Source organism: Crocodylus siamensis, chromosome 9 (genome assembly GCF_052110815.1).
Source record: "Crocodylus siamensis isolate JL-2025a chromosome 9, ASM5211081v1, whole genome shotgun sequence".
In the NCBI taxonomy this organism is placed as follows: Eukaryota; Metazoa; Chordata; order Crocodylia; family Crocodylidae; genus Crocodylus; species Crocodylus siamensis.
Genome location: NC_143403.1, coordinates 28,960,667 through 28,982,420, shown reverse-complemented (window position 1 = coordinate 28,982,420; position 21,754 = coordinate 28,960,667). Strand labels below are relative to the sequence as shown.

The 21,754-nt window shown below is 43.1% G+C and overlaps 1 protein-coding gene across 8 annotated transcripts in view; it reads right to left on the bottom strand.

Annotated features, from left to right (window-relative positions):
* FTO (FTO alpha-ketoglutarate dependent dioxygenase) overlaps window positions 1–21,754 on the bottom strand; it is a 437,735-nt gene that overhangs the window by 361,091 nt on the left and 54,890 nt on the right. The window contains exon 1 of one of the 8 annotated variants that reach the window (XM_090063585.1): window positions 14,725–14,797. The exons of the other annotated variants lie outside the window; for them this stretch is intronic. Coding sequence (XP_089919711.1) covers window positions 14,725–14,778 — 54 coding nt within the window. The 5' untranslated portion in view covers window positions 14,779–14,797. Of the gene's footprint in view, window positions 1–14,724; window positions 14,798–21,754 lie in introns of those variants that run through there. 8 annotated transcript variants of the gene reach the window in all.

The following is a 21,754-nucleotide window of genomic DNA, read 5'->3' as shown; positions in this document are numbered from 1 at the left end:
GGTAAAGCATCCATACCTGAGGACAGGAGAGTGATCCAGGCTGACCTGGACAGGCTCAGCAAATGGGCGGAAGAGAACCTAATGGTGTTTAACACCAAAAAATGCAAGGCTTTCCACCCTGGGAGGAAAAACCTGCAGCATCCTTATAGGCTCAGCAGTGCTATGCTGGCTAGCACTACGGATGAAAGGGACTTAAGGGTCATGACTGACCACAAGACGAACATGAGCCTTCAATGTGATGCTGCTGCTAGTAAAGCAAGCAAAATGCTGGATTGCATTCATACAAGCTTCTCGGGCAAACCCCAGGACGTCGTTCTCCTGTTTTACTTGGCCTTGGTGAGCCCACAGCTGGAGTACTGCATCCAGTTTTGGGCTCCACAATTCAAAAAGGATGTGGAGAAACTTGAGAGAGTCCAGAGAAGAGCCATGCGCATGATCAGAGGTCAGGAAAACAGACCTTAAGATGACAGGCTGAGAGCCACGGCGCTCTCTAGCCTGGAAAAGCGCAGGCTCAGGGGTGACCTGATAGCCACCTACAGGTTTAATCAGGGTGACCACCAGTATCTGGGGGAACGTTTGTTCACCAGAGCACCCCAAGGGATGACAAGGTCAAACGGTCATAAACTACTGCAAGACCATTTCAGGCTGGACGTAAGGAAGAACTTCTTTACTGTCCGAGCCCCCAAGGTCTAGAATAGCCTGCCGCTGTAAGTAGTCCAAGCACCTACTTTGAATGCCTTCAAGAGAAATTTGGATGTTTATCTTGCTGGGATCCCATGACCCCAGCTGATTTCCTGACACTGGGGCAGGGGGCTGGACTTGATGATCTTCTGAAGTCCCTTCCAGCAGCAATGTCTATGAAACCTATGAGATGTAGTTTATTCAACCTAAAGTCCTGAAAAAGAAAAATGATGAATCACCATTTCAGCAAGACCTTCCTAATTGTTCTGCTAACATGATCTGGAAGGGGGAAAAGGCCAAAAGCAAAACCACCAATGAAACACGAGGAATACATCCTTGCAGTATGAGGTTAGAGCTTGTAAATCTCATCATCCACTCAATAAGTGTTTGGATTTCTCTCTCTCCATCATGCCAAGGACCTCCAAGAGAGACAGAACCTTAAAATTAGGACTGAAGGTTCCAAGTTGGATAACACCTGGCACAAAATGACTCGTAATAGATGAAACAATAAAAAATGATCAAATGCCATTAGAAACAAAACTAAGAAACTGCTCAGAGAATGATGGAAGGAAAAGAACAAAGGGACTACAAGATGAGGGTCACCTTTTCCACCTGTCTGAGTAGATGCCAGTCAGAGCTACAGTAATTGAAGACAGGACTCACACCAGCACTGGGTAAGAACACCAAAAGCAAACTTCTACCACTGCCCATCAGTATTTAGGGCAACCGAGACAAAGACAAACAGCCAAGGAAGAAGTTTGGAAGCAGGTAATTCGGTTCTTAGTCCTCTACTAAGCCAAGGTGCTGCAGGAGTTTATGCTAACAAAGGGGTATTTTGTTATTTGATATCTAAACAAAAATCCTTCTGAAATCACTCAATTAAAACCTCAGCCTCAGTCTAAGCATGGACCCTGTTATTCTTAACACACAATCAGCAGTATATAGCTTAAAATAAAGACCTATTAAACCACAGAGAAGACATGCAAAAGAAATAAGCTTCCATGCAGAAATTACAAAAATAATATATGACCCAAGTAGAATATTGATCCTATTGTTACATGTTCTTAAACACTCATCTTCCTGTCTGTTATTTTCTCATAAATTCAAACATAATCAGACACTTATTCTTTGAGAGTCTCCCTTTCCCATTGTACAATGCAGTAATACACAGGTAATATGGACTATCCTACGCAATTATGAGCCAGGGAAGGAAAAACACTTAGCAGAGCCCTGCATCCACTACAGGCAGCTGGGAAGTGGCCTTGATTGTAATGCTGAACATGCCAGGCTAAGTACAGACATTCAAAAAGCCTGAGGCAGAATCAATCTAATTTATTTAATTGTATGGAAGCAGCATAGTCTAAATTAGTAGTGACCAGAACACAAAAGGTGCTGACAGATGTGCAGTTCCCTGGTTTAACTCACAGAAAGCACCATGACTTATAACAATGGGAGGGTTGGTCTGAGTCAACAATGTGCCCTTATTGCCAAGAAGTCTAACACATACTGGGCTGCATTAGTAGAAACCTTACAAACAGATTGAGCAAAATAATTATTCCCCTCTATTCTGCATTGGTGAGGCCTGCATCTGGAGTACTGTGTCCAGTTTTGGGTCCCCCACTACAGAAAATATATGGACAAGTTGGAGAGAGTCCAGTGGAGGGCAACAAAAATAGTTAGGGGGCTGGGGCACACAACTTCTTAGAAAACTTAAACCAGTTCTTTTTTTAACCAGTCTGTATGCGCCAAACTTCTGTTCTGTTACAGATTTCCAGTCACTTATACTGGTAAAACTACAATATCTGTACCTGGCCCCTAGTTTTGCCAGTACTTGAGGGAGCATACATGACAGGTATTGACTTGTGGTAGGTTAATCCCTTCTCCTACCTCTACAGGAGAAAAGGAGGGATAATGTGATTATCCAAGTTCTCACATACACACCTCTTACCAACAGCTCACTGCAAACTGACAGTCCAACCCTAGAGTTATTAAATAAATATTTTTAAAGCAGGTATTTCAGTTGGTATTTATTTGTCTAAGATTAGACTTCTTGTAAGTCAACCAAGTTATGATGATTTCTTGACTCATGTACTAATTATTATAACGAGCTATGTTTATAATTTCATCAATCTACGTCTAATGCCAATATAACCTCTGTAGTTTACGTCTTTTTAGTTTACTTTTTTAGTTCTTTCAACTATTGAAAAAGTACATGTGCTGGCTTGTCTGATACAAGTACATATACTAAAACGATATTTCTGCATATTCAGATTCATCCATGCTTGCAAGTTTAAATTTCATTTTCTGATTCACTACTAAACTCATGTCACAATGGTGTAAACTCTGAAGTCCAACTGCCACCTTGTTTTAATTTGGGCTTTTTAGTCAAGGTACTCCTAAACTCATTATCCCAGAATGACTTTAAAAAGGACAGACAGAGAAGAGCAAGATGAGAATTTCATCAATATAACTTCTCATCTTAGGGTCCAATGCTGCTTTCTTATTAGACAGAATGGAGTAAAGGAGATTCGACTGGAGTTAAGAACATTTAAAAACAACAACAACACACAGCAGTTCAGAGTCCTGGTCCCAATTCTGAGGGCCCTAAAAAGTCCCTTTGTATAAATCTGGCACATCAAACGGTCAGAAGGAAGTGACCAATGGGGCACAGCCATGAGGTCATGTTATCAAATCCCTAAGGCTTTTTATACAGGCAGTCCTCAACTTAGAATATTACAACATTTTGCACTTAAAAACGTTTATGAATTGACACCTTATTTCAACTTTACAACGCCAGTTTCAACTTACAATGCTTGATCCAATGCAATGCCATGCCAGCAAACTTGTTCCTGGAGTACATCACCCTGGAGTACATCTGTCAAAACTTCCTTGGATACTTTCTTTAAGAAAAGAGACAAGACTCCAGAAAAACCTGCAGCCAAGACTCCTGAGAAGACTCCAGCCAAGAGCCCTTCAAAAAGTCCAGCAAAGTCACGTCAAAGAAGTCCTTCCAAATCAATATGATTGCTAATATAAATATATTGATGTAGCTATATTACTCATCTATAATTGATTGAGTACAAAATTCTGGGGTATTTTTGGTGAAAATAGGGTAATCGGGCCTTGGTTCAGGAACCAATCCCCCATTTATAACATTCTTTCTTAGGAGAAAACTGGTTCCGAGTTGCATCGTTTCAATTCAGTTTTCAGGAACCAATTGTGTCTTAAGTCTGAGGACTGCCTGTATTCCTCTAGGAGGAAGATAATAAATTAGGACTCAGTTCAGCAAAACCTTCAAAACCTCACAGACTTCAATGAAGCCTAAAAGAGTGGGTCAAATATGTCTATGTAAACATGGCTTTTATAGAGATCCTGTAAATGTAAGAACACGAAAAAGAAACAAATCTTCAAATAAATTTACATGGGTAAAGCCAAACTTATCCAAAGCTGACTTTTTAACTAATAACTGTAACTTCAAAATCAATTAAAAATCTTTTTCCTCAAACAAGTTTCTAAGGCCCAAATCTGAATCATCTCAGCCTGAGCTTGTGGTAAGATTTGAATTTTGAAGCTTTGGAACTGGAAATATAGTTTTCTAATCCCATTTTGAAACTGAAAATAATTTCTCAATTCTGGGCATATGTGTTGCGCATATGTAATAGCTACAGCTGTTTAAAAAACATAGCTCAATCTAAAGATTTACGTCACGATATGTACATGGTAGCGATGGAAATTTTTTGAGAAAGGAAAGTAAAGTGTTTCCTTCTCAGGTAGACTGTTAACCAGTAATGCAGAGGCCATCAACCCCCGGCATGCATGGCAGAGCATGACACAAAGTCATTTTGCTTGGCACACCACATCCGGCACTGGCTCTGGGCAGCCACCATTGGCCACGGAGCCCAGGCTGCTCGCAGCAGGCAGCAAGAAGGCCTGCAAGTCCTTTTACAAGAAGCCCTGGCTCACTGGCAGACAGCAGCTGCTCAGCCCTAGACCAGATATGGCAGCAGCCAGGAGGCACATCTGATTCCACATCTTCCTCTCCTATTTAGCAGAGATGGAGACTTGCCACACTGACAGGTCTCACTAGCTCTCACTAGTAGTGCCTGGGGTTGGGGTGTGGGTGTGAGGAAAGCAGCCTAGGGCCTGGCCAGGCTGGGCTGTGGACTCCCCCAGCTGCAGAGGACATGGAGCTGAGCCACCCACACCCCTGCCTGGGCTGGAAAGTGAAAGGAAATAGTGCAGACAGCCCCTACTGCTGTCCTGCACTATGTGAAGGGACAGGCACTGACGAGCCAGGCTGGGGCCGGCAGCCATGGCCTAGCACCCCCAAGGATGAGCCCCGCTGTGAGCAGCCACTGAAGCTCTGCCACCACTATGGAGCTATGTGCAGTCCAGCTGCCCTGCAGGAAGGAGCCATGGACCAGCATCAGCCACCAGCATGAGCAGGAAGTTGTGCACAGCACTCCCCTGTGGACCATGTCCCATGGTAAGCCCCATAACCTGCTCAACCTGTCTCCCACGTGCAGATCCTGGAACTCCTCACTTGGCCCCACCTGCTGCAGCCCCTGGCATTCCTTGCCTGGCTGCCACATCCTCACTGTACTGCTACCACTGCACAGTTGGCGTCCTTTTTATCCTAGTGCCCAGGCCAGAGCTCTCCCAACATCTTCAAAGCAAAACCAGAAGATGCCAGGAAAGCAGGATGTGACAAAGGAAGTAGGCATCAGCTGCCCGCTGCCATGCCCAGTCCATGAGTGCCTGGCAGCGTCTGGCCCCCTGCCTCAGAGCATTCTGCCTCAAGGAGCTCTGGAGGCAGCCGGCACCCAAGGACCCACAACCTGTGAGGAGCAGGCACTGAAGGAGATGCCAGCACTGTTTCATAGTTGTTAGGGCTGGAAGGGACCCGAGTAGATCATCAAGTCTGACCCCCTGCAGTGGCTGGAAACCCTGCAGGAAAGGAGCCTGTAGCCACCCAGGCAGCCCCATCTGCTGCCAGGTACCACTATGGGTGCCGCAAGTCCCCCTCCCAACCCATTTAAATCAATGGCATGGCAGGAAGCAAGCATCTCTTTCTCCCCTCTTTCTTAGGGCTGCTTGTACCTAGCAAGCAAAAGGCTGCAAGCTGCTGCACCAGGGTCTGGAACCCCAGCACAGCCTGTTGCTGGCAGCAGCTGCAAGTGCACCTGGGAGAGCATGGTAGGGAAGGGGCTTGAGCTATGCTGCCACAATAAGGATTGGGCCTTTCGTGGTTCCCTCACTATCCACCCCGGCACACCAACATCTTCCAAGTCTAAGCTGCAGGGGGGGTTTTACCACTTGGCCCCAAAAGGTTGCCAACTTCTGCAGTAGTATAACAAAGGAAGGGCAACTGGAGCACCAACCCCAGACACTGACACTGGGGTGGGGTCCAAAAATAGCAGTGCTATTGGCTCAGCTGCCACTGCACTGCTGGCAGCATAGCCACTGAAGCTATCCCATGCATGGCTACAACCAAGGAAGCTCAAGTACTCAGTTAGTCCTCTGCTCTCAACTGCAACAAAAATAATAGTTTTAAATGTTGAATGCAAGTGATGCGTCAGTAAGAGAGTATAACTTGCTTTTAGACTTAATGGTGCCAGTTTTTAAATAAGCTGTGGATTTAAAGAGTTCCTGTAGAGCCGGGTTAGGCAGACATCTTGCATTTACTGGTATTAATTGCTACAGCTGGCTTACAGTAATCTGACAAGTCTTAGTTTAGGAAGACAATGACCCATATTCTAGATACAAGTCATAGATTACTTTCATCATTTAGGACAGTAAGAGCTGCATTAAAAGTTAAAAAAAAACACAATCAAAACACTCCATTCTCCAAGACTCCTTTAAGCTCTTATTTGTACTTACCGTGTAAATACTACCCATGTAAAATCATGTTTTATTAGTTATAATTAGGTTCTCTTCCCTTCCCTTTTTATTATTATTAACAGAAGTTTCACATTGCCCTAGATCAAGAGGGTCCTCTCTTCTCCTTGTGATGCCTCTCATAGATGTCTTCAGTGTATAACTATGGCTCAGTTCTCCTTTAAAAAAAAAAAAACTCTCTCAGAGCCTCTATCCAAACTCCATCTTGGCTCACATCTTTGATATACCCTCTTGGCTGTATCACTGTCAGCTTACATATACTTGGACAAAACCGTATTCCTAATTTTTTGTGCAATATCTTTTCTTGCTGTCCTCCACAGCTGACCACATGGTATCAGTCATTCAGGCCTATAACTAGAGAGACCATTTTTTCTCTCAAATTCTCTCTCACCCATTATATTCAAGTCTCCCAATCTTGATGCTTTTTTCTAAATAATATTACCAAAATCAAAACTATGTTTTCTGCCCACACTGCAGGTCCAAGAATACTGCTCATTAGTGTTTATTTTTATTGTAGGTACAAATAATACAATATTTTGAAATGACTGGGTTTCACTCGCTTTCATTTAACACCAACCTCAAACCCTGTAACTCTACTGATGTAAATGGAATCTATTCTGGAAAGTAACAGCAGAAAAATCAGACCACTGTAAAAAGCAAGTTTCAATCACAGATTTCAAGAAAATGTAATGACTTTTGTCTCATCATCCTCATCTTAAGTATAGGATTGTACAGATTAGTACACAGAATTGTCATGACTTGTTCGAGTGTCATAACTAGGAAAATAAAATTCTAAAAAAGTGACAGCAAGCGTTTGTCTTTAGTGACCTGGTCAAACCCACTAACACCAAAAGAAAGTGTCAGAGTAGGTCCTAAACAAATAGATTCTTCAGGCACATAAGAATATAAAGCACGCAAGGACTAATCTAACTTCACAGACAACAAAAGATAATGCAATCTCTTTTCTGTTTGGTATAAATTCAGTATTATACAACTTATTTTTAGTTGATGCTTACTCTTTGAAGGGGCACAGTCCATCTGAACATTTTAATGACAATTTTGTACATTAAAGTCGCTGCTAAGTAGCCTTTTAAACAGAAAGTTAAACAAAGTTTTAAAATTCCTTAAGTTCAAAAACCACAAAACAACTCCCTAACAGTGAGAAAAACCATGCACAAAATCAAATGCTACCAAACACACAATGAACAGCATTTCTTTTCCTTATTTGTTTTTGGATTATTAAGTGTAATTTATAACTATGCAGGTTACAAAGGGCGATTTTCAGGTTGACAGTTTTTTAAACTATCTGGGTTTCTAAGTGTTACCTATTAAAACTTTACAGTAACTAAGATCAGTCAAGTGATTCACTGAACCTAGTGCAGTCAGAAATAAATACTGAGTAATAAAAATGCATTTTAAATGCACAACTGTTCGTATTTTTCCATGCAGTGTTTTATCAAGTAGATTTCAGATAATCTCTTTTATTCCATTTTGATTCAAATAAAACAGGTATCTTTTCCAGTTTCCCTGTCATTATACTAAGATTAATCAACAGCTATATTGTCTGTGCTACTTTTCCAATAATACCTGTCAAAACATATCTGTGGAGAGAACACCTTTTTGTCCTGCACTTCACACAGTGTAAATTCATTCTTCTCCCAGTCCCTAGGAATTGTATATCAAAAAGGCTATATGGGTCTTTAGACCAAGTAGCACATTACTACATCTAAATTAATATTAAACCAAATCCATGATGAAGAGTTATCTGAAATATTTAAGGAATCAAAAAATGTGTTCCCTACTGAACTTCCTTTTAGGATATCCCCTGCTCCGTATAAGCATTTTGAATTTAACTGCCATTTTAAACAGTAAACCAGTCTGGTTACTGAGTATTTAGGACCAATCTAACTGATTTGGCCATGAAAAAAAAATTATAATGCACAGTCTGTTGCAATGTAAACAAAGAACTCAATTCTAATACTAGTATTTATAACCAAGCAGTTGTCTAAAGACTGCTTGATATTCTGTCCTGCTAAGGTACTGTTTGGTTTGCTTACCAATTCCAACCTCTCTTACCCTTTCTCATAAATCAACAGGCCTACATTCTGGTTCCCACACACATGCACACACAAAGCTCAGTCATGCATATGCACAACATACCTGACTGATGTAATTGAACTAAGAGTTAATTTATGCACTGAAGCAGCTTAGCTGTGTGAAAAATGTCTCTGCTACCAGTATCCCTTCTCAGAGGCCTGCCTTGATATGTTATGGGTCCTCTAATTGTTGTTTTAACCTAAGAGAACATCGTTCTTTTGGCCAGTGGCTGTTAATGAAATGGGACTGGCAATCTCCTTGCCCACTTGAGTGTTAGATTTGTTGCACATGATTTAGTACTTTAAGTAATTATAATAGGAAGCTGAAATGATAAATCATTCAAACATGGCCTCTTTTTGCTGACAGAGTGCCCTTGAGCCCCACCCCAGCAGACCCTATCAATAAACTACTGGCATCACGGCAAGCATTTTGACAGCATCATCTATTTTTTGATCCCTCTCCCATTTGTGCATCTTCTGCCAGCAGGTCCAGCCTGGTTACTGGACCAGCTCTATACAGGAGGCAAGTAAGTGAACTTCCTGCTGTGCTAAAAATAACAATCTACCTACATCCAGATTCTATGTTTATTAATTGTTTTTAGCCACGTGCACACCGAGGAATCTATCTGGGAAGAGCATACAACTGTTCAAGGCAGGAAGGGTTTTATACTTTTGGACAAGTATGACATTTGTGAAACTTAAAGGATCTGAAAGGAGTAAAATAAAAAAAAGGAGTAAAATAAAAAAAAGGAGTACTGACTGTTTTTACTTGGCATTCTTCCCAGTCATTTCACTGAAAAGACCATGAACCTGGAGCAGGAAAACTAGATTCAGTATATGCCACTTAGTCAGACAGTACTTAATCAGTACACCTCCAAGAAAAGAAACTTAAATGACATTCAATGGTGATGGCTTCCATATAATCCAAATATTGTAGCAAAAGTTCTTCTGCACAACCAGGGCCAAGCAGTTAAGCAGCGTTCAACCAGATGTAAAATGCTAAGCACCAGTGCTTTAATAGAGAAGGTGCCAATAAAGATTTCAAATAAAAAAGCATTAGAGAGATCATATTTTTCCCTTTTTATTCAGTAGTGTTTCCCAATTTAAATAGGAAGAAGGATACTGTTATGGATAAGGTAGAGTTAGAAGCTCCGTGTTCCAATTCTGTCTCTCCCTTACAGTCTTTGTGAAGGTCATTTAAATTCCTCTTCCCTCCATTTTCACCCCTATTAAACAGGCGAAGACATAGTATTTGCCTACCACCGCACAGTAATTCACTACTATTTGTAAAACACTTGGAAATCCTTAGACAGAAGGTGCTACAGTTGGGGAAAACACATTAATTAAGTCTCATCAACTGAGTAGGCTGTGCAACATTTTAAAATGACTTCTCTGCCTAGTACAAAGTATGCATTCATATCCCCAGGGCATGCTTATATAGATACAGGTATACAAATTCCAGTATCCATAAACATATATTAACAAAAAAGCGGTTGTACGTTTAAATGCCTTCCTCTGCCAATATCAGTTTCTTAAGCAAAAAGCCACACTGTGCCTGGTGCATTCAATTAAGGAAACATATCAAAAATATTGTACTGATTTAGGCTTGTTACAAAATTTAAAGAAGGGTACTTTTGACATCACAGTCTGTGATGGTCTATGATTTTTTGCAATAGCCACCATTGCAAGTCAACGTGGTACTAAAAGCAAGAACTGCTACAACTTTAGCTCAAGAACCAGCTCTCTAGGTAGGGCTGTAACACTTACCTGCTTATTAGGCATACAAAAACAGAACATTCAGTGTCTGCTTACTAGTTGCTTATGCTAATATGAAATCACTCTGATAATTCCCCTAAATTTGCAGTTAGCAATACAGTGAAATAAAGTTTAGAGACAGTAAAAAGGAGACTTGACCTTAAACCTGAGCAATACTATTTCTTTCTTCGCTGAGAAATGACAAACTTTTGAAGAAAAACAAAAAATAACCCACAGAAACTGTTTTTTTTCATCCTAGAATGTAAATTCTTTAGAGAAGGAACCAGTCTTCCTTGTCTCTACCCTGCCACAGTAAATGGGACCTGATCCTGATACTAGCCTAGCCTGGGTATTACTGCAATGAAGCAGTAAACTGTTATTACAGCAGCCACAGCTGAAGCACATGTGGAACATGCAGCAGCAGATCCCTCCATAGGTTTCTGCATTGTGGAGGACAAAGGAAAGGAAAATGCCTCTGGATCACTAGGAGGACTGCAGTCAGCTCCAACTCCTGTGATTCCTGCTTCCCAATGCAATGCCCCTTTGAAGTTCTGGAGCATCTACCTCTGCTGACTATGCTAATACCTTTTGGAACAGGGAAACACCAAGGTCCAGCCTGCCTCCTTATCACTTATCAGGCCCTCTTATCAACTTGTGAGCTTAAATGTGGGCATCTGGACTGCCCTTAAGGGTTCTTAATAAAGTGTTGGCAGATTCACATCAATTACCAAAGAATTATAAGAACCATTTAAAAATCAGGCAGATGTGACCAGTTTCTTTGAAGCTATTCCTCATCCCTTTAGTCCCAAAGAACTAGTAGGTACAGCCAGGAAATCAGGCCTGTGTATTTTAATTTGACAACAACATCTGGAATATAAAAAGTGTTTAAAATAAAACTGAAAAGAAAATTGGAGTTATATAAAACTTACTAAGAAGACCCAGTATTGACAACTAAATTGAAAATAAAACGATTGTGGAATGAATGTAGAAAATAGATACATATTTTTAAAGGATTCTGGCTCGGTATCAAGTGCAGTTTTCAAACCCACCCCCACATAACAATGCTAAAGATAGCATTAATGTAAAAACAGCAGGTGCTAAGTGCAAATGCTTGTGCCCATACAATTGGTTAAAGGGAAGATCAATAAGCAGCTAGAGCATTAAATTTCACATACTGTAACTGTCATGCCTATTACATAGTATTTGAACACCTTCACAGGCCATTACAAAATTGTTGGCTCCTGCCATTTTCACCGAGGTAAATTTGAAATTATTTTCCATTTATTTCACTAGCCCAGTGGAGTTATAAAGAAAGGTGTTGCCCATTTAAGCAAAATATAAAGAATGGGTCTCCTAACTTTTTACTTTACATTTTAGGCACAGAAGGAAGAAGCGAGGCTGACATGTCTTAAGTGTTGCAATGACCATGTCAAATAACATGAACTACTTTCCATACTAAAAAAAAAAAAAAACAAAAACCCTCTGATTTAAAAAAAAACCATTAAAATCCAACTGTTTTCCACAGCAAGCCCCTCTCACCACCAACTGGCTGAGAGCGCTGTCCCTTCCAGCAGCCCTGCCTCTTGCTGCTAATTAGCCACGACAACCGTCCTTCAGGTGGCCCTGCCCCTGGCTGCTGATTGGCTCAGAGGGTCGGGGCCATCTTGGCTGCTTCCCTGTGTGCCAGCTTCTCTGCACCCCTAGCCTGCCCCCTCCCCCCCACAGTGAGTAGCTGCCACAACTATGAGAACCGCTGACTCCCACTGGGGAGCCAGCATTTTATTTTCAGTATTTTTTTTTTTCCACTGACACTAAAGAGTCTCTGTAAAAACACAAATTCTGTGTTTTTCCATGGCAAATAGATATCTAGGAACCCTGGTGACCACAGTCCTTCAAGGATGACTCACTTTTCTTTAATGGAAGTAGATTCATTTAAATGTTTCTCAAACCAGGGATGCCTCTGACCACATATTTCACATTGGTGAAGTTTCCAAACAAGGCTTGAAAGCTTGGTCATAATCCTTCAACGATACTTCCATAAAAATGAGATCTTATATGACAGTATATCTACACATTCAAAAAGAATAGGAGTTACTGATCCATTTTGTAAGTTAGAAAGACTCCTAGTACATTTTGACCAACAACATAAATACAATGATGTCTATTCATCAAGGATCACAGGAAAAAATCAGGCACTTGGGGCCTAATGGAAAGCTCTTTGAAGAAAACAAAATCCTTTCCACTGATTTAAAAAGCCCTTTGGCTCATAGTCCTGAGTCATATAGAACTTGTTTACAAACAATCAAAATTTTAAAAAAACTGTGAAAATGCCATATGGCTATCATATGAGTAATCTTAATATACACGCAGTCATTTATGCAAGTCTGTGAAAACATTTGATCTTTTGTCAACCTCATGTGAAAGAATGTGTTTGCATCCACATAAATATTTGTGTATAAATTAAATACACGGGAAACAAGCAGTGTTTGTTACATATCAAAAAATGAATGGATAAGTTTCAAATACAATATTGTCTTCTTTGCCAGACTATAAAGTACCATCCATTTTCAATAAATCAACAGCACAAACACCCCCTAGCAGTTATGGTGGGGCCCACTTTTAGGTCTCTGTTCTGACATTAATTACTAAACATATAACGCCTATGGCACTTAGGCAGAGTTAATATTAATTACACATCTATTTTGCTGTTAAAAAAAAGTCATATTAACAATAAATAAAAGAAGCTGTTCACTATGGCTGCTTACAGAGGTGGAAAAAAAACCCCAGCGCTTTACTTTCAGCTCAGCCTTCCCCTATGCCAAGCACAGCGCATGCCCAGAAAAGGCATGGCATTGGTTTGACCCAGCTTGCCCAACATCTGTATAGATCGGGTACATCATCGAGGCTTCTTGGCACTTTTATCTAATAGCTGATTGAATCAGCTACTACATAAAAAAGTGCCAAAAACCCCTGCTAAAGCTCCCGATCTATATAGACCACTGGGGAGCCGGGTCAAACTGATGTGCTACCTCGTCCACTAAAGCACCATTTTGTTTTCTTCACATCTGTCATTGACCTATAAGTTTAAGTCAAGAAAAATAGCATCCACATTTACTTCAAGCCCTATCTTCTGAATGTAGTTACTAAATTCCTTCATGTATTACCTAAGCCTATGGGCTGGTCCCAGCAGGACAGTATATTACTGGTTCTTATACCATTTGACCTATTTTTTTTATCTCTTGACTTAATAAGGTAGTACAGACTCTGATCTAGTTCACATCTCTCTTCTCTATCGACTTACATGCATGCTTGTTTGTCTCGCTCCTGAAAAAAATTAAATAAAATCACATCCCTTTACTACTATTTGGTTTGCTGGGTTTTCACACATAAACAAGTTCTTACTTCTTTTGGTGTGTAAAAAGAAAAGCAGCATGATCTGGAGTAGGAGTGCACTGATGAGAGATTTTTTGGGCCAATACCAATGGCAATTTTTAATGAACCACATTGGCTGTTACTGATCTGATATGCAGCCCCACAGCATAGAGAGCGGCATCCGGCTGGTAAATCTGTTATGGCGGGGGGGGGGGGGGCGTGAGGGGCAAATCGAGGCCTCTGCAGTGAAGGAGGGAGTGGAGCTGGCACTAGGGATGGAGCAAGGGAAGAGGCAGGTGCTGCCCAGCCAGGATGGGGCGGGGCCTAGGGCAGGGCATGGCATAGAGCCGAGCCTTGTCCGGGGGGGGGCGGCTCCTGCTGCTGTACACACACTGGGGAGATATGGGGGGGTGTGCCCCTGAATCTGTGTGAGAGGCAAGGGTAGGCTGCTGCTTGGGGGCAGGCAGTGGCAGTGCTCGTTGCAACCCCCTCAACCCTCCCTCCCAGTGCTGCCACCACATGCCCTGAGTGCCATGCTGGGAAGAGCTCAGCACAGCCCTCACCCCAGCCCACAGCAGCAGCCCACTCTCGCCTCTCACATAGATCCAGGGGCACCCCCCTCCCGCATGCCCTCTAAGGGTGTTTGCAGCAGCAGGAGCCACCCTCCACCTACCAGACAAGCCACAGCTCCATGCAGATCAGGAGGCACATGCTCCCCATACCCTTCCAGGGTGCACACAGCGGCAGGAGCCATCCCCTGCTCCCCGCAGCCCCTATACAAGCCACAGCTACATCCCATGCCCCACCCTGCCTTGGCTAGGCAGAGCCTGCCCCTGCCCCTGCCCCAGCCCCACTCCCTCCCTCACCAGAGGGCCTCAATCTGCACCCCCTCCTCCCTTACCCCTTCCGGCATAACACTTACCAGCCAGACCCAACTGTTCTCCACACTGCCAGACTTCACTGAGGCTGTGCGCATACACACAGCATTTATCAGCCACATTAGACAAAAAAAAGCCAATTACTGATGCTCTCCATTTTCCTCATATTGGTGCTGATCTGATAGGGTAATGATGTATCTGTGCACCTGTGATCTGGAGCAAAAAAATATAATGATAAAAGTCAGGAAATCCCCAGATCTGATTCAAAGTCTGCCACTAATTAACTCTGAAACCAGTACAAGTATTTTTTTTGTGTCTGTGCGTGACATTTTTTATTGGTCCAAATGTACAGTTGGTATAATTGAGAGAGATGTTACACAAGTTTGCAGGCAGAAATTGCAGACCTAAGAGAAGAGTACTTTGTTCCCAAAAGTTTGACCAACATCTCTCCTAACTAAACAATTGATCCAAAGAAAGGCATCACAAAAAACTCCTGCCTCTAGCACATTTCCTGCCTCTTGCCTCTAGCACATTTCATGGACCATCAGGGCTTTAACAGCACTCCCAACATGACAACTTTGCCAATTCAGGGTTGAGAGAAGACCCATGAAAACAAAGGTTTTGAAAACTGTCTTACTGTGAGAGATTCAAGCTCTTTTTAGGAAGGTTATGTGGGTGGAAAAGGGGAAGAGGGAAGTAACAGAGTTGATCAGAGTCTTTATGTACCTATGTCCCCAGGCAGACATTCAGTTAAAGGCACCATGGGATCTGATGCACAATCCCAAAATTTGTGCTTCCTGCCATGCTACATGTCCATAGCAGGAGGCATGATTGTGGGAATCAGATCAAACCATGTTACGTGATCCTGGGCTCCCCCTACACTACAAGCATAAAGCACTCCCAGCCTTAGAGGCAAATCAGAGTCAAGGGCTTGGATGTGTCCCCCAAGGGGGGAAAGCTGATTGGGGTTCCCAGCCTCCAGGGCACAGCAAAGACCTTATACAAAGGTATGACAAGACCCAATTGCTTGGAAGTTGAATTTAGATAAATTCAGACCAGAAATAAAAAAAATTGTAAAAAAAAAAAACATGGCATTTAACCAGTGCAACAACTTATCAATAGCTGGGGAATTTTTTAAATAAAGACTAGATGTCAACAAAATGATAATATCTATTTCAAACAAATTAATTTGGGGAACTAATAAGGCCTGTGCTATACAAGAAGGTAGACTACACAGTGGCCTTACCATGTAAGAAAACTCAAAAAAGAGCTGTGCACTTTCATCCTTGAATAGTGCTTAGAATATGTATAGCACAATTTTGATGCTAAATTAAGTTATCCTACTGAAAATAATTGTCTTCCTTCACATGCCTGGATGGTTTGAGATCCTAAACCACCACTGCACAATTTAAAGAATAAACTTAGCATGCACTAAGAGGTAAAATACAATATGGTATTAATCTATTATGAAAGGAATCAATCTGTTAAATCATTTGTTGTGTGCCAACCTAAGACACATTCCATAATACAAAAAAAAATAAAAAAATAAAAAAAAAATAAAAAATCAGTCTTCAACAGTTTGCTTAAAAACTCATTTGCTGGCCAACAAAGTCTGGTATTCTTGCTTTTTAGAAGAATGCTGTCTTATTAATTAAGGCAGTTAATTAACTAGGGGGAGAAGTATCTAAATATTTTACTTCCAGTTTTCTATTTTATTACTTCGATGTACAAGGCCTAAGTCCATCATGGTGAGAAGAAAATAAATCAGATCCACAGTCCCTTCTACCATCATGCTGGCTCATGGGTGGCCAGATCTGGGGCCTGCCCAGGGTCTAAAGAAGTAACCAAGATCTGACAGGGGTGCACAGAGCCTGAGTGTAGGGGAGCCAGGAAGCTGGAAGCCAAGAAGTCTCTCTGAAAATCCGAGTCTTAGATCCAGAGAGTTGGGCTGAATTGAGAATTCAGCCCAGAGAACTGGGCTGGCCAAAGTTGGGTATCCAGAAGACCATACCAGTCAGGATAGGAACCCAAAGGATCAGGCCAAACTCAAGGTCCCTGGGCAAGCCAGGTCAAGTAGCCAGAGAATCTGTCGGACAGCCAGTAGGGGCACAAAGCCAAGGGCAAGGCTGCCTGGGTACAAGGTTGATCCCTGTTGCCTGGACAGTTCCTGTTCCAAGTCAGCAGCTTTTACAGGAAGGGTAAAGGGTCAGTTGACCTTGACTGACCACTCCAGTTGTAGGCAGTGGGTTGATGACTAGGCCGAGACAGCAGGTTCTGACCACCTACATTTTCCCAATGCTCAGCTGAGGAGGTGGGAGACTGGGATAAACGGCTGCACCTGTTCAAGGCCATGACCTGACACCTACCTAGGATTCTGCAAAGATGAAGGCTTCTACCATCTCTCATTACAAACAGGATCAGTAGCCATGTGCTAAGAGAAATTGTCACAATCAACTGAAGAGCAGAACCTATAAGGTCATTATCAGTGCAAGACCTGATTAAATGGAAAAGAAACTCTCTCCTTTCTCTCAATATTCAGTTTCATCACTGGCAGCATGATCCTAAGAAAGCCTATTGCCATCATGAAAAGATCATGTCTGTGCTGTGCACAGGAATCACAAAACAATATGAAGGTTAGTAATGCAGCTGAGGAAGACTGATGGTAATTTATATCTCATGTTTATTATAAGCTATTGCAAAATTAAATATCCAAGATAGAGGAATGTTGTACCTAACTCTGTAATTCCCTTTCTTTCCCTTGCTCACTCACAAATGTGGTGTGCAGTTTCTACAGGTGAAAAAGGGACAGGTTAATAAAGAGGGGATTATTCAGTTCCCTATTAATCTTTTTTGTCTTATTTTAGCAAGTTCAGCTCCCTTCTGTGAAGTAAATTAAAATTGTACTACTGGATATTTTATTGAATTTGACAGTTAGTTAATTAATAACATTAAGTAACAGCATTTCATAGATTTCATAGACATTAGGTCCTGAAAGGGACCTCGGAAAATCATAGAGTCCAACCCCCACCCCAAGGGGCAGGAAGTCAGCTAGAGTCAAAGGATCCCAGCAAGATAAGTGTCCAGTCATTTCTTAAAAGAGTCCAAAGTAGGTGCTTGCACCACCTTTGGAGGGAGTCTATTCCACGCCTTGGGGACTCCAACAGTAAAGAAGTTCTTATTAGTTTCCCAAATTAATTTGTTTGAAATAGAATGTCCAGCCTAAAATGGTCTTGGAGGAGTTTGTGACCATTGGACCTTACCATCCCTTGGGGCACTCTGGTGAAGAGACTTCCCCCAAATCCTGATGTACACCCCTGATATATTTAAACAAACACCAGGCAAACACCAGGTCCCCGAGCCTGCGCTTTTCCAGGCTGAAGAGTCCCATGGCTCTTAGCCTCTCTTCATAAGGCCTGTTCTATTGCCTTCTGATCATGTGCATGGCTCTCCTGTGGACCCTCTCAAGCTTCTCCACATCTTTCTTGAATTGTGGAACCCAAAACTGGATGCAGTAGTCCAGGTGCGGCCTCACCAAGGGCAAGTACAGCAGGAGGATGACATCCTGAGATTTGCTTGGGAAGCATCTATGAATGCAAGCCAGAGTTCTGTTCACTTTACCAGCTGCAACATCGCATTGGTGGCTCATGTTCATCTTGTGGTCATTCACCACCCTCAAGTCCCTTTCGGTCATGGTGCTAGCAAGCGTTGCACTGCCAAGCCTATAAGCTAGATGCAGGTCTCCCCACACCCTTCCAAGGTGGAGTACCTTGCATTTATCCATATTGAATGTCATCAGAGTTTTATCCACCCACTTTAAGCCTACCAAGGTCAGCCTGGATCACCAGCCTATCCTTGGGTGCGGACACTCTACCCCAAAGTTTGGTGTCATCGGCAAACTTGGCTGGTCTGCTTCTGACACCTGTGTCCACACACACAGTTAATAAAGATGTTTAAGACTACAGGTCCAAAAACAGAGCCTTGGGGACACCATTGATCACGGAGCACCATGATGATTCACTTCCATTGACTATCACTCTCTGGGTCCAATCTCAGGACTAATTCCCCAGCCATCGGACTGTGATGTAGCCAAGGCTGCAGTTGGCCAATTTTTCCATGAGGAGATCCTGGGACACCAAATCAAAGGTTTTTTAAGAATCCAGATATATGATGTCAATCTCTTCTCCCTTCTCCCAAGTGATGTTACCTGGTCATAGAAGGAAATGACCTACCCGCAACAAACCCACACTGGCTGCCCCTCAGGATGTCGCCATCAGCTAGCTTACCAAGAATGGTCTCTTTGATAATTTTTTCGAAAAATTTTTCCAAGAATTGAGGTCAAGCTAATTGGCCTATAGTTTCCCAGATCGACTTTCCTCCCTTTCTTGAAGATACGCAACACATTGGCCTTCTTCCAATCTTTGGGTACTTCACCTGAGCACCACAAGTTCACAAAGATCCTTGCCAGTGGCTGGGCTATGATGCCTACCAGCTCCTTAAGTACTCTGGGGTGCAATCTGTCAGGAGCAGCTGACTTGGTATCTGTCAGGAGCAGCTGACTTGGTGTCCAGCCTCTCAAGGTATTCCTTTATGAGATCTACAGCAATGTTGGGGATAAATTCACCCTCATCCTGGCCATCCCGCATCACGTCAGGCAGGGTGGTCCCTCTGGGCTAGTGAAAAACTGATGCAAAGTACCCACTAAGAAGGTTGGCTTTTTCCTGGGTGTCGGTTGTCAGTTGTCCCATTTGGTTTAACGGGTCCAATGTTACCCTTGCTTTTCTTCCGACTCCCCATATGTCTGAAAAAGGGCTTTATATATAGTCCTTGATACATGTAGCCAGTTGGAGTTCAGCTGCAGCCTTGGCTTTTTTGGTTCGTTCCCTACAGGTATGGACCAGTGCATAATACTCCTCCTTAGCAGCGATTCATGTCTTTCATCCTTTATAAGCCTCTCTCTTTTTAGATGCAGGAGGTCTACAAGGTCCCCGATGAGCCAAAGAGGGTGCTGTGCCCTTTCCACCGAGATGGGATGGACACCACTTGTGCTTTCAGGATCATTCCCTTAAGGAGCATCTTGGACTACCCTCCCTGTTGAGTCATGGCCCCTTAGGGCCTTGACAACAAGCTTCCTGAGTTTATCAAAGTCAGCTTTCCTAAAGTCAAGGACTTCTGCATTGCTGACTGACTTGCAAGCTTTGTGATGGATAGTAAAAGTGATCAGCTCGTGGTCACTGTCTCCCCGGTTTTCTTAGGCCACTAACTAGATCCATCCCCTTTGGCCAGTACCAGGTCCAGTAGTGCTTTACCCCTCGTCAGTCCATAGACTTCTTTGGTCAGGTAGAGCTCATCCACACACGTGAAGAAGCTTTGTGACAGTTTGGATTTGGACGAGTGCTCTTCCCATGAGATGTCCGGGTAGTTGAGAGCGGCACAACACGGCGCTGACAAGTCCTTCTGCTCATGTGCAGAGTTTAAAAGGGCCCACCTACAGCAGAAGCTGCACTTAGCCCCCAGCTCCAGAGAGAGAAGCACAGGTGGAAGCCCATGGTACTGCCAGGAGCCCTGAGACCCCCAATAGAACCCCCAGCCTAGCTAGAGGTAAGCAGGGGCCCCATGGTAGGAGGAACTTGGGTCCGGTGCAGAGAGGCAGATGAGAGGGACCAAGGAAGATCATGCCACCAGCTCCTACTTGGCCCAGCCCCCTGGGAGCCATGACTGGAGCCACCTGGTGCATGAATCAGGGAAAGGGATACTTTTCACAATATGGCTGAGTTCTGTGCTCCAACCAAAAGCAGCTGCAGTCACAAAGGTCTCTTGATGGAGTAGACAGGAAAACAGTACTATCTATCCTGATGCTCAAAGCTTCACAGAATGTGCAAGGTAAAATGCTTTCACTTCCTTACCCTCAAGTAGGACCATGACCCTCAATAAGCTCATCCCTTTTCTCCTGTCTGCCACTTAATTTTGTTCAGAACAGGATGAAATTTATACCTACTCACAAGCAGCGAACGCAGTCACTAGATACTGCAGACAGCCACAATATGCAATGCCTTTTTGTAAACTGTTCAAAATACCTTTTAATCATGTCATTTTTTGCCCATATTACTACTTCCGGAACTTCATTCTAGTTAAGTTAGGCTTTAGTCCTGTGTCAAGCATGTCTCTAAATTTATATAGTTCTCTCTCTTCCCCAGTACATATTTCCCAAGACATTGGCATTCCCTCAATAAAAGGATGACAGTCTTCCAGTAAATATGGAAGTTATTGGTCAGTCCACAGATGACTGAAGAGGGCAAACAGAGATACATGTTTAACTGCAGACATGGCAAATAATTCCAGGAAAAAGAATTAGATCCTGGTGATATCATACTTGTCACAGCTCTTCTCCTTTGGCTTTCTTGTCTACCAACCTTCACAGTGAAGCAAGTTCACTCAAAATGATTAATACCTTGTCATACATCATGACCAGGGATCCAGGTTTTCCATCTGCAGTAGAAAAACATCTTTTTTTCCCCCTTTAAAAGGAGTAAAGTGTGGGATACCACAGGATTCCGTTTGCAGGCTGGCCAAATTCCAGCCTGCAAGGGGCTGCAGGGAGCGAGAGGATGGCAATCTGAGGCAGAGAACACCATGTCCATTCACACATGCATGCAACAGCTAGGCAGTAGTACAGAGCAGCTCCTTCCAGGTAAGTCTATGGGTGGGGGGGGGGGGGGAGGGGGAAAGAGGCACAGGCCATATGTTGGGAAGGGGAGCAAAGGGGCACAGGCCATGTTTTGGTGGGGGGAAATCAAGGGCAAAGGCCATGTGGGAGACAGGAAGCACAGGTCGCATGGGGGGAGGAGGAAAAAGGGGCACAGGCCATGCATTGAGTGGGAGGGAAGGAAAGAGCACAATGTGTTGGGGGGGGGGGGAAAACACATGCTCCTTCTGAGATTTCTGCACCCACAGCAGGCTGCAGGGCTGTAACTACCCCATACCAACTCCAGGGAGTAGCCACCTTCATGGCCATTGCCATGAAAGTGAGGTGCCCTCTGCTCTGCCAGCAGCAGTGGGGAGACAACTCCAGGCCGC